Below are 17,320 nucleotides of genomic sequence, written 5' to 3'. Positions count from 1 at the left end.
ACGTATCGGCTGAGAGATTACTAGAAAGTTGATAAACACATAGTAATCTCTTCGATGCTTCTTCTAACGTGAATTTTCAAAGGAACAACAGACGTTCTTATATGTTCATCTTATTATATTGTGGTATACTCAGAAGTGAGTAGGTCCACGAACGCTAAACAAAACATATTAATTTTATTTATTTCCTTTACATTTTACATAATTTCAAATAAAAAAATACAATAATCTGCCCGCACTAAGTTTTCCAGTGCTAAATACACATTTTACAAAAAAAAAATACCTGTTAAGGTAAGAGCTGGTTATATTGCATTTATACATAATTTTTCAAAACTTTAATATTTTTAAAACATAATTAATTTTAAATAAAGTCTTATTCGAAGAGTGAAATATATAAGATAGATACTGATGACATAAGTGAAGAAATTTAGATCGTAGGACATTACTGCGATATAGGAAATAAGGAAGGAAGAGTAGGTATATGATTACATAGGCATTACAGCAATATAACAGTAATTTACTACCGTTCTAATCCTTATCCGCACCCAATGGTGCATAGGGCACTGCATCATATTAACGCAGTGTTTACTTGATCGTTACCTTCATGCAGGCAAAATGATCACTCCTGCGCTTCAGGGACGAGGCCAGGGTTATTTTTTTTAAATATCATACTGTAAAATCATCATAATTTATTTTCACCCTCCCCTGAGAATTGGTCACGCTAACCATCACACCATGGAGGCAGACATTTATTATCGTACTATTCTAAAATTCATGGGAAAAACTTAAAAAAGACTTAAGAAACTGGTAGTAACATAGACAGTTGGTTGTTAGTAGCAAGTGAATGATATCCCAGAAGAGGGTAATACCATGTAAACGAGTTAATCAGGTATTTTTTCAACGCAGCCTTCAACTTGAATTATAATATATACCAAGCGCCTGACGTCACAGAATACCACATAGCTCAGGATAGGCCAAGAAGATCAAGGAGTAGAATATGAAAATCGCTTCCGACTTTTCCGATAAAAACTAATGGTTACTTAAGCCGCTTTTGATAGACTTTGCTACTTTTCTTTAATATCCTTCCCAATTACAGCCCTCTTCCCTAACGGATTATTTGGGGATGCTCGTTCTCCCGTTTTAGGGTTAAATGCTGTTATTTACTGCGGCTTCACCATCCATACAGATCAAACTCCAGTTAACCCGGCAGTTAACTTTAAGTCGTCGATAAAGAAAGTTTAACTCGTTTATTTCCCCAGCGTTTGATGAAGATTTAGAACAAGACCTGACACTTAAAATGTCGATATATCTGAGTGCTAATTTGGCCTCGAAGTTCAAGATTTATATATTTCTGACCTCTATCTACACTCAGTGGTGCACAGGGTACCTTATCGGATTGACGTTGCGTTTACTTGACAGCTAATTATATGAGAGCAAGGCGATCAATCTTGCACTCTTAAAATTTTTTGACACGTTGTATTCTTCATTTTCATATGCTTCGCGGGTATACTGACAAAAAATGTTAACTCTAAAATCCCTGTTTGAATAATCCTTGTTATTCAAACCTTTTAGCCTGAATAAATACCACTTTTAAACTTAAAATTGAATTTACTTATAAAACCATATAAATATGATATATCAAACTATTGTATTTTGACAGTGGAACGTTAATGTGCATCATTAAGTAAAAATTGCATATTTTCGAATTAACGTTTTTTGCCAGTACACTCACGATTTTATTTCATTTGATTCTATAATTTGAAATACTTGATCAAGCCAAGTTTATCTTGGTCTTCCTCCGCTTTAATCATTTTCATTTGCCTTTTCAATTTGTTTTACTATTCCTTCACTCATTCACATCCTATCTCAATTTTAAACGCTCTTGGGACATTTACAAAATGTATATATATATATAATATATATATATATATATATATATATATATATATATATATATATATATATATATATATATATATATATATATATATATATATATATATATATATATATATATATATATATATATATATATATATATATATATATATATATATATATATATATATATATATATATATATATATATATATATATATATATATATATATATTTATATATATATATATATTTATATATATATATATATATATATATATATATATATATATATATATATATATATAATATATATATATATATATATATATATATATATATATATATATATATATATATATATATATATATATATATATATATATATATATATATATATATATATATATATATATACCCAGGACCTTCCGCATGGTAGCCATTCGCATTACCACTTTACTAAGAAGGTGGGCGTTTTATGTGTGTAAAATTACGATTTGTGTTCCAGTATGTTGATAATATGTTTCCACATCAAGTCCATGTATGAAATCGATAACAAACCCACCTGAATTATTTAAGATGTGCATTATTTATAACCCTAGAAGCTCCACTAACTCTATCGAAGACACAAACCATTAACCGATACGTCTGCTTCACGTCTGTGCGAAGGAGAAAATAAATAAACCTTCTTAGATATTAATATTCGTGTAAACTATAACATAAAGAGAATTTTCGATAAATAAAGAACAAACCTATTGATTGAAATTCTCATACAAAAACTCAATCACTCTAAAATTATGGTTTGTGAGAATTTAACAAAAACAGTAATTACTAAAAATTAAACGCTTTTTGAAGACCACTAATTGTCTTAAATATAATTGATTTTTTTACTCTTATATTTATTCAATTTTACCCTGGACAGGTACTTGAAGTGGAAGGCTGATCACCTTTCCTTTATGTGTTAATGATCAAGATAACACTGCATTTATATGATGCAGTGCCCTATGCACCATTGGGCTCAGATGAGGGTTTGAAGAAGAATAAATTAATAATGTTCGATGATAAAAATGGTGGTATTTTGCGTCATTGTTATAAAGATATAATATATACATTTCCATTATAAATTCTACCATGTAAAATTGTTACGTTTTGACACAGGATTGGTCACGTTTTGTCACAATTTTAATTAATATTTCGATGGAAAACAGTAAACAGAGCAGATTTGCAATTAAAGGATTTTTGTGCAATATTGGAAATGTAACTTTTTGGTGAGGACCTCCACATATGTAGACATATAATATCTTGAACAAATATACCTAAACTCGACATTTCATTGAAACGGTGGTTAAGTAGGAAGGCATGCGGACAATTATCGCTAACAAGCGAGATCCAGAATCCAGAGCAACGTGTAGATAAGGCGCACAATATACACACATCTCTCCCACACAGCTTACCTTGAAGGGTCACCTCGGCGCCTCCCTCCTCAGTCTTCCTGCGCCCCTCATCTCCTGGTAGTTTCCCCTCCTCGGCGCCGCGAACATTGTCTACACTAGACTTGTGTTTACTAATCTTCTCGGAAGATACAGTAGAGTTGCTCTGGAAGCGCCGATTGATCCTCCCCGCCAAGAGAGCGATCGGACTCGAGTGATTGGACCCGCTCTTCTCATTCTCAGTCCTTATGGCCACCACCTTGCTCTCGACCAAAGCCGCTAGGACCGTTTCCAGGCGAGCCACATCCAGAACGCTCTTGGCAAACTCTTCCTTCTCGGCTGGAATCAAGTCATCCGTTGAAACTGCCTTGTCAGCCACTTCTATGATTTGTCTCATCGTTCATGCGGCTGACCAGGACTTCGTTCGGGAAACCCGGCATTAGTGGGGAAATTTAAATATTTACATTCGCCGGCGCGTTCACTTTGATTTCACACTTTATCCCAAACAACTATTTAGCACGAATCTCAAATAAACTTACACCTCTTCATTCTCTAGTAAAAAAATCTTACGATTGTATAATTTTCAAATACACCAGTTGGATTAGTCACTGCACGTTTATGCTCTGGCGCATACTCATTGCGAATAGCCGACGGATCACTTTCACAGAATAAGCGATGGTTAAATATAACGACATCGAGTTCAGCAGAACGTCTGTTTTGCCGGTGACATTATTGTCACATACCGTTGAAATAGTCGGTAATCTGAATATCCTCGTAAATGCCGTTCAAATAACGCGATTTTCCCTTCAATATCTCTCATTCGCCGCCCTTTTTCCGGGCAGTCCCAAATATTTTTGCGGAATGACTCTCCTGACGGAGCGGCCATTGATTGCCAATTTTCTCAAATGTCTAGCTCCTGTAGATAGGCATCGTGGTCTATTATCGTCCCGCCCTAGGAGCGGACTTGCAGCTGCATCTCTCGGATGATTGCATGTCGGTACTTCCTAATACAAACAGATGCCGATGTTGACCGGTATTGTTCGATATTCGTCCATTATTGATGACACAAGGGACTCGACCGAACTGGAAATTAATAGAAAATTATTAGTTTTTAATAGATTACAAATTTGTAATATGGTTCATAATATCTTAAATAAATTGAAAAATGTATTTACACATATACTGTTGTTGAGTTCTTTTCGTATATTAGTTATAATTTTGATATAGACTTATATAATGATATACAATCCGTAGGGTCAATAATCAAATATATTATCAGACACTGGATTAATAATATAGTAAAAATTTATAAAATTAAATAAATTATAAATAAAACACTTGTTTTTTACGTATTACGTTTTTTATGTATTATTTTCTTTATTAGTTTCGAAAGTTACAGATGCTTCCATCTATGGGTTTAAACCATGCAGAAATTAATGAAAAATTAAGATGAATTTAATGTTTTTATTTAAACCCGTAGATGTAAGCATGTGTAAAAATATAGTATGCAAGTAGTAAAAAACAAGTGTTATATTCGTATATTTACATTTGAATTATGTTATACCACAAAGTGAATACCGACACAATAAATAAATTAACAAAAAATCCAGAAACGGAAGTTCTGAGACTATTTTCATAATTATGATTAATATAACAGTTTTCCTGAATCGGTTATAAAATAACGATTATCTACGATAAGTACATATTAAAATAATCGTTTTTGTTAGTGCCATACCAAATTAGATTAACGCACGATATATTAAAGGCCTCCCCTTGGTAAACTAGTGGTATCTGATGAAACTATTACGATGTCACGCGAAAAAGGGTTCATAATAACTCACTTTTTTTAGATTATTTTATCGTTGTAAATGTGAAAATATTACCGTAAACCAGTGTTGCCCAACTTTATTTGTACCATGCCTCACATCAATGATTCATATTTTACCTATCAAATTTTTATTTACTTTAAAAAAATCTCATTAGTAAAATTATTGCTTCAAATTAAAAAATTGCATTTATAGGGTGGCACAAAACTAATTCCCCTATCGGAAGATATTTTAACTTTTGCAAATGGCGTCGTACGTCAATCAAATTTGAAATTTGTGAACTAGACTGCTGCAGTATACAAACAAATTAATAAAACGGGCACAAATATGTATCAATACTGACGGCAGCCACTTGTCAGATTTCATCGTTTTCTATTTACGAGAAAAATTAGGAAAGTCCAAATAAAGATTTTCATTACTCAAAACATTATTTTTTATTTAATAAAAAAAGTTATTCAAAAACAAAATTGAATTCTTTATTTTACGCCACCCTAAATCTATTTGTATGCTACAGCTGTCTAGTTTACAAATGTCAAATATGATAGCCATTTGCAAAATGATAACATTTTCCGAAAGTGTGATTAATTTTGTACCACTCTGTACAATATATCCAATCATTATTTAATTTTAAAAAATAAAAAATATGTACAAATTTGTATTTGCTACTCGAAAGAAAATAAGTGCGATCCTTGGGTTTGATATGAGCTGCAAAGAGTTTTTATGTGGTGTGCTAATTTGGAAAATGCATTTTTCGTTGATGCACAAATATTAATGATTTAACGCATTGCCCCCCAAGACATTCAAATTGCCCCCCAGTGGGGCGCACGCCACATGTTGGGAATCACTGCGCCTCAAACTATGACCTCTAGTTTGTAATAATGTATGTAATTTGCTCCGGTATTTGTATGTACTACATTTTGTGATAATCAATATTATTACAGTGAAACGTGTTGTACCAATTAATGATTTTTACTTGTTTTACAAAAATGTTAGTAATATTAGTATATGGTAACAACTCATCGAGATTTTAGTCTACGGATTTCGATACATACCCGTCTCTTCGTCAGGACAATAACTACACTACTAAATTAATAATACTCCATTTCATTATCATAGCACTATTCACGCATTTAAATCAGCACAAAATATTAATCACATGCGTTTTTGGTCGATGTGATTTCCAACATTCACTAAGGATTGCAGAACAACTAACAAAACAAAAGCCGAGATCTAACACGCATTAAGGATGTTTGTCAAAATAGGTCAGGGTTATACAGGTTGAAAGGAGTAGGCGGGGTCTTAAGTCGGTGGTGACAAATCTTGATTAATCTATATAAAATAATCAAAAAGTGGACTTATAGAACATAGATGTTTCGGCCAAAATCTGTGTATTTTTCAGAATAATTTATGTATTAAAATAGTATTAATAAATGTACGCGAGAAGAACAAAGAGATGCAGTTCATCGACTTATATTTTAGTATATTACTTGTATAGTACTTATATTTTAAGTATATATATTTAATATTGTCCCCACCACGTGTAGCTCCTTTAAAATCGTATATAAGGGGTGGCGGACAAAATTTTGTGTGCTCAGATTAAATAATATTCAAAACGTGTATACGCCGCGCTCGCTCTGTTTTTATATTGGTGTCGCTTTGTTCTTCTCGCCTTAATAAGTTTGTAATTTTCGATATATTTGTGACCCTATGTTCTTATAACTTTGTGATTTTTTAATAAATAAAAGATTGTCTTCATTTGCGCGTTTCCGTCTTCCTAATCAAAAGTGTTCCAGTACCGTTAGCAGTAACAATGGACTTAAAGAAGATATTTAGATATGGTTGATTTATCATAATATACTGGTACTATTATTTGAAGATGCAAAACTGCACTTTTTATATAGTCAAGAAAATCTATTTTGTAATCTAACCTTAATCGTTTCTAGTACCGTAGAACGGGGCTACGATGTGTTACTTGAGCCCAGTACAAAGAAAAATATTTAGATCTGTATTTGGTGTACAATAATGAACATATCGACATGATTCATTGTTTCCCTGACAGGTGACACTTATTGTCACGATACGTTCATTATTGTAGACCAAATACAGATTTATTTATTTTTGTACTGGGCTAAAGTAACACATCAAAGTTCAACTAGCCCCGTTCTACGGTATATTTGTAGATCATTAAAATATATTTTTCAAACAGTATATATTTTTGAAATTTAAATTTGACTTGATAAATACCACTTTTTCTTTAAATCTACTGTGACACGTATTTCGATACATTTCGCATCATTTTCAAACACCGTATGTGAAGTCTTAATTTTAGAGTTGCTCTTGGGACGTTGAAGGATAAGGAGAGGGGATACTGTTACTTGTACCAAGTAAAATTTAAATTAAAAATAATATATATATATATATATATATATATATATATATATATATATATATATATATATATATATATATATATATATATATATATATATATATATATATATATATATATATATATATATATATATATATATATATATATATATATATATATATATATATATATATATATATATATATGTGTGTGCGTGTGTGTGTGTGTGTGCACCACAAAGTGATGAATCATTAATGAAAATATATTTTATAAACAAAAAATAATAATAAAAAAATGACGGTGGTCACTTGATCAGTATATCCATAAAAACACCATGATCCGGACTTAATTCTATTTTTAGAGCCTGTATTAAGTTAATGTCATCAGAAAAAATAAAATGTTTTGCTCTCTCATCTAATATATATTTTCATTATCGTTGTTTATTTTTACGTTAACTTGAATGAATGGACAATTAAGAAAAGTAATTCTACCATTCGTTATTTTTTTTAGGTTGAATGGAATGACGTTAACCACTTCTCAATTGTAGTAAAATTGAAAATACTAAAAGATACAATAAAAAAAAACTACTTGATTTCAGCCCAAAAACGTACAAGAAAGTACGGTAAATGAAAAATAATAAATTTATAAACAATACAAATTAATGTCTCAATACGGGGTGTACCCAGTAAGGTATTCACATAATTAAAAAAATCTACGTAAATTATGAATACAAATCAATAATTATTTTTATTTTTTGGCTGATACTTTGTGACTTTATGAATAGAATTCAAAATTTGTTTATTAACCACATTTATTTTTGGTACTATTTTCCAACCGGTTTCGACAAGCACCTGGTCATGAATGCGATGGAAACTCTCAAAGTGGTTTTTGCAACAGTATAATAAAAAAGTACTTATCCCTGTAGATGACAAGGTCGAATCCGGTAACAAAAAAGGGCCAAAAAGTTCTAAAAAGGTTAAAAACTAAGTTTAAGTTTTATTTTACAAAGTAAAAAAATTATTACACAATAATTGAACTAAATTTTTCATAAACAAAAAATCAAACCTACATGTTTTAAATATATTTAATAATAATAAACCCTTATCCGCACCCCAATGGTGCATAGGGCACTGCGTCATATAAACGCAGTGTTATCTTGATCGTTTACACATGAAGGAAAGGTGATCGGCCCTCCGCTTCAGGTACCAGTCCAGGGCAATATTGAATAAATATTACAGTGAACAAAAACACTTATATTTATTTGACCCCTCTGGGAATTGAACCCGGGACCTCCAGAACGGTAGCCGAGCGCGCTGACCATTACACTACGGAGGCGGAAATATATTTATTAAGCTATAAATGTACACATAAATACTCCACATGTAAAACATAAATCGCATATTTTTTACGATGTAGATACAATCACGTGTGTTGATAATTCAATTTTATTTTATTATATATATTCATAATTAATAGGCATTCTTCATAACATAAATCAATCGCATCTTATAAACCAGATTGTTTATTTTTTTCGGAAATCGAAATAGCTTTTTTGTGTGAAAAATAATATGTTTATCTTCTAGCCGTAAACATAATACAAACTTTTATATTCCGAATACAAGATTAATCATGCGCGGATTGGAAACGGTTCGATAAACTTGTTAATAAAGTCCCGAATGTTACCGCCATTAAAACTTTAAATGGACTCACAGCAATATTTTTGGCCAATGTTTTCCTTGCATTCAATTTTACGAGGGTGCCAGACATGGATATATGAATTTCGGGATAGATGCATACAAAAGGTACATATTTTTTATTAATTCTCCTGTATTTTATGAATTAAGGAACAGCAATCGTCAGTTAAATCGTTGTAAAGAAATTCACTAAGCATAAAGATTAAATCTTTAATACGGAACAGTTAATTTTTTACATCACTTAATTTCATATTTGGATATTTTTCGAAAACATCAAAATGTTTTATGTAAAAATAAGAACAAAATTAGACAGATATCAACAATTTATGGAGATTTTTGAATTAGCTTTAAGTATTTTTCGAAAAAAAATCCTAAAAATAACGCTCTTTGCTGTATTTTAGACTAGGATATCCCTCAAAGTAAGTACCTACGTGAAAAGTTCTTTTTTTTATTAACTTTCTGTCATTTATGTATTTTCTGTTTGTTTGCCTTTTGCTTATGCAAAAAGTGTATTTTAACTAATATAATATAAATAATATATTTAAAATGTAACTTTGTTTTAAAATCACAATTAATATTTTATTATAACTTAAATATTATCTCTACCGATTTGGAATCTAACCGGTATACATTATTATTAAGTTATAATAAAATATTTATAGCGATTTTAAAACAAAGTTACATTTTAATACAAAATGGAAAATCACAAATTTAGTGCCTCAAATGTAAATTATATGTATATTTGAAATAATAATAATAATAATAATAACCCTGCAAAAAAAGCAGATTATGAAAAATCACCGTGCAGATGATAAAAAGTTCAATGTATGATTTTTTAAGTTATCTCATATAAAGCTAAATTAGATACTTGGACATCTTGCGGGAAAACGTGGTATATTATACATATCGAATACATACTGAACTTTCCGATTTAAACTAAGACATTCTTTAAAAAAAAAATTACGATAATAAGTAACATTGTTTTATTATTTGGCAGTCACCTAGTGAAGCGCCGTTTCCTTCAATATATTATTTTGATTTACAAAGAAAATAATAAAAATGAAAAACATTTTTGAACTGCGTTTAGCTTTATCATTTGATACATTATAAAAGCAATGCTGGAGCTAGAATCAGAAAAAATGGTAGATACGTGGGTGGGGAGCTGAATTCTTGCCTATATTAAGCTATTTAGGAAGTTCTCTCATTCACATTGTTACACGAATAAAAAAATACTACCGAAGCATTTTTGGAATTTATCAATTTTTCTTTCATCTATGGGTGCAGTTGTAATATGTGTACAAAGCAATAACATTATTTTGCTATTTATGCATTATTGCACGGAGCACGTCTGTGTTTTGAACTGCTGCACGTTTGATAGACTTTCCGAGAAGAAACCATTTAGCTTGATGCATTATTTCTGAACATTCCTGGTAAACAACATGACATCGCTACATGTTCGTATATTATTCAAAAGTAAAATGAACGAATTTGAAATGTATTATAAAATGAAGAACGGATTAACGCGGCGTTAGCTTGGTCATTAATATATACAGATTAAGTGATATCTAGAAGCAGAATATATTTGATAAGATTCAGATAACGTAAGTGAAAGAGCTTAGGGTGAAGTCCATTATGAGAAAAGCCTCCGTAGTGTAGCAGATAGCACACTTAGCTACAGTGCTGGAGATCTCGAGTTCAATTCCCATGAAGGGTTTAAAAAATACATAGAACACTGCATCGTATCGATGCAGTGTTGTCTTGATCGTTAATTGTTCGAAATCACGTTCATCAATCCTACGATCCTTGAGGCTTGTCAAGGGAAATATTGAATAAATATGAGAGTGAAAATAGCTTTTTTTGATCCCTCTGAGTATAGAACCCGGGACCTCCAACACGGTACTGAAACGTGATAACTACTACACTGCGAAAGCGAACAAACAAAATTACCAGTAAGTTACAAAGCAATGTACGATTATGTATTAAAAAATGTGCGTGACGTCACGAAACAAACATATTTGTAAAATATGTATTTTGAAAGTATCAGAATAATTAAATAGATTGGCTTATTTAGATAGGAAAATAATAACAAAATCAATAGACTATAATAGAATCTACTACAGGTGTCTCTACCGATATCCATCTTGATATACCATCCGCAGGACAAATATCCAGAGTCTGATAGAATTAATAAAAATTGTAAGATAGGAATCAGTGAGAAATTTTTATTTATTTTTAAATCTGAAAATACCACGTACTACCGTATTTAAGCTTTTTCGAAGTCGTTACCTTACTAAATGCCATATTTAAGCATTTTTAAGCACTAAATGCCATATTTAAGCGTTTCCCTTTGTACCTTTCTTCACGACATATTTAAGTATTACCCATATCGTAATCTTTATGAATTCCATATTGAAGGATTTCCCACTTCGTCTCCTTACTAAATGCCACATTTAAGCATTTCCCGTTTCGTTACCTTACTTAATGACATATTTAAGCATTTACCTTATGCCATTACCTTACCAATTGTGTAAAAGTAACACTTTAATTAATAAAAAAAACCTCTTCAAATCACTTTTTAAATGATATTGTAACCACATATTCAAAACTCTCATAACCTGGATGGATTCTTAATAACACAAACTTTTCATAACATTTTTTTAGATTTTTCCGTGTCGACATAAAATAAATTTCACCGAATTGAAATGTCACTTTTGCGCAGTGTTTTCATTTTTTTCCGATAGTCAAATGACATTTTTTCCTTTGTACTTTTTTAAGTTTCAACTGTGATCGATATTGTATGGAAAATACCGTTCGCTGCAAAACTGATGCGCTGATGCAAACTATCACACAATTTCACTTATTTTGGCTTGATATTTTATATTTGAAAAATATATAAATTCATGGTTTGAAAATTATTCAAATGGCCGCAAAGGAAACTTTATAAATAATTGTGGCACTTAGGGCCATTTCCGCTTAAGCGACATTTCAATTAATCTGAATATTTAGTTAGAAAAACGTATAATAGGATTTAAGCTATTCTGACTCTTGGGTCTTTATTAAAGCTCAAAGCTTAAAAGTAAGATATAGTAAAATATATGTTAAAAAATGTGTAACTAACAATCATTACATCCATCATTTTATATATTTTTTAAAACCTTTGTCACTCTCACCCTTTCCTACTTCTGATAACAAAAAAAGTATTATACATTATTGTCCCCGCATCCTCAAAGGTACGATCGCCAAAAGGAGTGTGCTGCTTTTTAGTTAGTATGAAGTTTGAACTAACAGAAAGCAGATGTTGTGTAAAAGGGTGAGATGTCCATCAGCCAATTCGTATAGACTACATAGTCATTTAAAATATTTTCAATTTAAGTTTCTAGTGTGTAGTTTCTATAAATAATGGTATTTACCTAGTAAAATTTAAACTGAAAATGGATTAATATAACCATAAAGTGACTGCCAAATCAATCAATGAAATTTCAAATATTCTCCAGCGGTATTGTGATTCTTAAACTGAAGCTAAAAATGGATGTTAACTTTTTTTCCGCATTATAAATTTATTTTACGATTTTGGTGAATAATCTTATTTCTCATATTGTTTTTAAACATTTTTTTAAAGAAATAACCCGCAAAGCCCTCTATTTTTAGAAGCTTGTCTGTAGGTAGGAAAGTTAGGATAGGAAAGGTAAATGTGAAAAATACATCATAAACACCCATACCAATTGAAGATAAATCTTTTTTGAATTTATTTTGCAATTGGCGGGAATCGAACTCGCGACGCCAGTTTCGCAGTCGAGTGTCTACCCAACTACGCCCCGGTGCCTGCACATCTCAACATAGATGAAGAAGGATATGGAGTCTGGGCATTTACGGAGCTTACGACCGTCATTGGCCGGTTTAAGTGATCACTTTACACACGTGTAACATTCACCAATTCTACCCATGATTGACAACCACACTACTTAAATTCTTAGAAGTTCTATTTATATGATTTCGAAACATTGTACACGAATCACTAGAATTTTCACTAGAGACATCTATTGGTGAGATGAAGAAGTTTTTTTTAAGAATTTGACTCCTTTAACTCCTATAATTGGAAATTATCCAGATTTGTGAACAGGTATTTTGATACACTCAAAATGTTGTTAATCTTATTTCTTACGCTATTCTTAGAATCGTTAAAAAGTTAACATCGATTCCATCAGTGAAAACATTTTTTAAGGATTTATATTTCGCTGAACTTTTAAAGTGTTTTCGGATAAAACGACCCGCGTATATAAAATATGTACATATTACATGGCTGTCTACTTCCTGTTATATGAACATTTTCCATCTCAGTCTGCTAAGCGCTGGAAATTGCAAAGAATTTCCCGAAGGTTCTGAATCAAACATTCCACCCTCACTTTAAAAGCCACTATCTCAGGATGTGCTCGATCGTACCTTTACTTGATCCGTTAAACCTACATAATTAATAAAGGCGGGGAAAGAAAATTAGGTATTGTGGTATAAATAAATAAATAATAAAAAAATAAGGAAAACATTGTATCTTTTTGAGGTCTTAACATTGATGAAGAACAATATGGAAGTCTGGGTATTTACAAAGCTTATGAGTTGTCGTGGGCTGGAAGTGAGGACTTTATACACGTGTAACATATTGCTCACTCCTTTCAATAACGTCTTATATAAAAAAAACTTGATTTTTCAGGAGATCGTTTTTAAAGTTTAAAAATATGACACAATGTATTAAAAATCAATATCAAGCCACTTATTGAACTTTTTACTAAACAACAGATCTTTTTAGGTAAAACCTGAATGTTTTTTCTCCATTTGAAAAATATTTAGTATATTTAAAAAAATAATAGAACAATAATTTTTCTTCAAAATGCAAAAACAACACTTTCTGCCTTGTAGCGGGTAAATATTACATTAGTTAAAAATACGCCGCTTTTGTTGGGATATAGTACATTTTCTGGGCATTCAGAAAACATGCAAAACTGAAAATTGTCGATTTTTGATTTATGACGTTCTTGACAGGAGTGAGCGATATATCACTCTACCCATGACTGACAACCACAATACTCCGATTTTTGGATCTCATATACATATGTTTATACGATACAATTTTTACGGAGTGTCATCGCGAGTTCACGGGCAGTATCTATAGTTGATTTGATTAAGCTTTATCTACCAGCGACCCTTTTGAATACACAAATAATGTGTAAAATGATAATATAAGTGAGAAACCAGCATACGAATGGTCCCTACCCTGTTCCTTTCAATATTTCTTGATTTTTCTTCATCTATCGATAGATATGAATATAAAAAAATATAAAAAATAAAAATTGATTTAAAAAAATTTAAAATCCAAAATTTAGTTTCATCAAAATTTCAAATCTCCTAGGCTATTCAACGTTAGCTATGAAATTTAGACATGACTTTGCATTCTAAAATGCGTATGTATGTGTACAATAATAACATTAAAATTAATAACAATGAAAATGATAACCATGAAAAATTTTATTGTTATATTTTTATTATTATTATTTTGCTTTTAAATAAAAATAGTACCGGCAGAAACATCTTCTCACTGGGTGACTGTTAAATAAATAAATAAAATTAAAATTAATTATTTAAAAAAATGTTACATTGTTTTACTATAAATATTATATTTTATTATAACTTAATTATAATTTCTACCGGTTTCGAAGCTAACCGCTTCTTTATCAATACTGATTAACACTATATTATTTACTATATAAGTAATGATCAAGATAACACTGCATCGATTTGATGCAGTGCCCTATACACCATTAGGTGCGGATAAGGGTTTATATTAATAATAAATAAATTTTACTATATTCTTAATACTATATTATATATACGAGCGTTAATCAGTCTTGTTAAAGAAGCGGTTAGCCTCGAAACCGGTAGACATTATATTTAAGTTATTATAAAATAATTAAAGTGATTTTAAAACAAAGGCTCATTTTAATTATAAAATGGAAAATCACAAAATTAGTGCTTTAAATATAATTTATATTGAAAAGTATTGCTGGAATTTATTTGGTTGTAATTTTTTTTTTTTTTTTTTTATTTTTTTTTTTCCCTATCCTCACTAGGTATTTGGAGATACCTGTTCTGAGGAATTAATTGAAATTTTATATATTTCGGAATTAATTGAAATTTTAAAATTTGTTTATTATTCGGGAGTGTGATGGGTTTTTTGAAGAATAAAGGGGTGACAAAAACCGGGGAAGGAATTTGCTTTAATGCGCCGGATATTTTCCGAGTATTTCCGCAACGTCAACGCGGTTCCCGAAATTGTGATTTACGGCGCTGAAATGTTGATTTAAAACCCCCAAACGTATGTACAAGTTTGTTTGCGTTCATATCATATTTTCCTAACGGATCAGCTGGCAGATATTAATGTAAAATAACAACATTGAAGAATTATATTATAACGTGTGTGATGACAATTGATGTATGTAATAATAAATAGAACTTGGCGTGATCGAGTATTAGCTCAAGAAAAATTTATAAGAGTATATAAGCTGGATTATTAATACGTTTAACCCTATTGCATGTTTGACCTCGGCTCGTAACGCATGTCTGTGGTGAAAACTTTAGTGCATGTTGGTCTTCGGGTCAACCAAAAATTGCATGTGTTAAACATTTTGTGTAGTTTTAAGTGTGTAAATGGTGCTATGGTGGTGAAGGGTGGTATTGTTTGCATGCTGCAGTAGTGATTGTCCTGACGAAGAGACGGGTACGTCTTGAAACCGGTAGGCATAAAAATCTCGGTGAGTGGGTTTATACTAATATTATTAACATTTTTGTAAAAAAAAAAATAAGCAAGAAAAATAGATCTAATAATATAGAAAAAATGAGAGAAGAACTCAACTGGTTATCTATAAAAAAATAAACTGAAATCAAATATGCTGATCTTTATTTATAAATATTTCAACAATAAATTACCCAATTATTTTAAGGATAAATTGGTGTTAAACAAATTTTTTTATGAACATATTACTAGAAATAAGGATAAAATAAGACTGCCATTGTTGAAAAAAAAACGAGTCACAAAACTGTTTAATGTATAAGGGTTTGAAAATGTATGATGAGATGCCTGAATGTATGGAGAATGAAAAGAGTGAAAATGAAAAGTTTACTCGTTTACGTCGTAAATTATCGATCTTAAAAATGTGAAACTTATGATTTTAAAAGAAATATTGCCATATAGTATGGAAATCACTATTATTGTTTGGATTACGTTGCGACTAAAATATATTTAATTATATGTAGGTACTTAAAAAATAATTCAGACGAACAATGTAAAGAGTGTCTTACACGTTCGTGGATAATAGACAGTTAAATTGTATAATAATTTCAGTCTCGGTTTGTGTGCGCACCATTTGATCACTGTCAGACGCGTCTCCCGCCCCTCCCAAGCATCCCCCGCCAGCATCCCCCTGTCGCCCACCCACCACCCTCTCTGGGAGCCATAACAGTAAAACTGATGGCGACAAACAATCCACTAATAACGTTTTACGAGAAAAGCGTCAGAAAAACAACCGATAAATAATATCCCGTGTCTATCTTCCGCTTGAAGGTAATCTGGAAAATTGCTCCTCTATACAGGCCCAAATAATATCAATATTTATGGAGTACCATACTTTTAAAGCAGTGTTCTTCAAACTCTGCGTTGTTATTTTTATACTTCAATTGAAAATATCTTACTCGTCCTACTTGTTCAGCTCATCTATGGTAGAAACTAGTAAGTTTTTTGTATTATATAATAAGAATTAATAACTTGTACAACACCACGTTTTTTAGTTTATTAACGCAAACACTACAAATTCTTGAACTAAAAATGTTATCACACCTTAAGCAGAATTCTTCAAAGTCTGCGTTATTATATTTATGCTCCAATTGAAAATATCTTAAGCATACTACTTCTTCAGCATCATTTATGGTTGAACATAGATTTTTAAATTATATTATATGTATAAATAAAACTCTTGTATAAAACCACGATTTTCAGTTAACTAACTAACTAACTAACCATCACGCCGCTTCCCCGCAGGGGTAGGCAGAGAGAATAGAACGCCACACCACTCTGTCCTT

At 30.9% G+C, this 17,320-nt stretch overlaps 1 protein-coding gene across 1 annotated transcript in view; it reads right to left on the bottom strand.

Annotated features, from left to right (window-relative positions):
* The window catches only part of LOC148302599 (uncharacterized), a 29,842-nt gene extending 25,454 nt beyond the window's left edge, over positions 1–4,388 (bottom strand). The window contains exon 1 of the mRNA XM_088271358.1: positions 3,330–4,388. Coding sequence (XP_088127484.1) covers positions 3,330–3,702 — 373 coding nt within the window. The 5' untranslated portion in view covers positions 3,703–4,388. The remainder of the gene's footprint in view (positions 1–3,329) is intronic.
* Between the last annotated feature and the right edge of the window lie 12,932 nt (positions 4,389–17,320).

Source organism: Brachycentrus maculatus, unplaced genomic scaffold, assembly GCF_059751285.1.
Source record: "Brachycentrus maculatus isolate JH-2025_06_01 unplaced genomic scaffold, ASM5975128v1 h1tg000438l, whole genome shotgun sequence".
NCBI classification, from domain to species: domain Eukaryota; kingdom Metazoa; phylum Arthropoda; class Insecta; order Trichoptera; family Brachycentridae; genus Brachycentrus; species Brachycentrus maculatus.
Note: the sequence above shows the minus strand (reverse complement) of the source record. Positions and strands in the feature narration are given on the sequence as shown.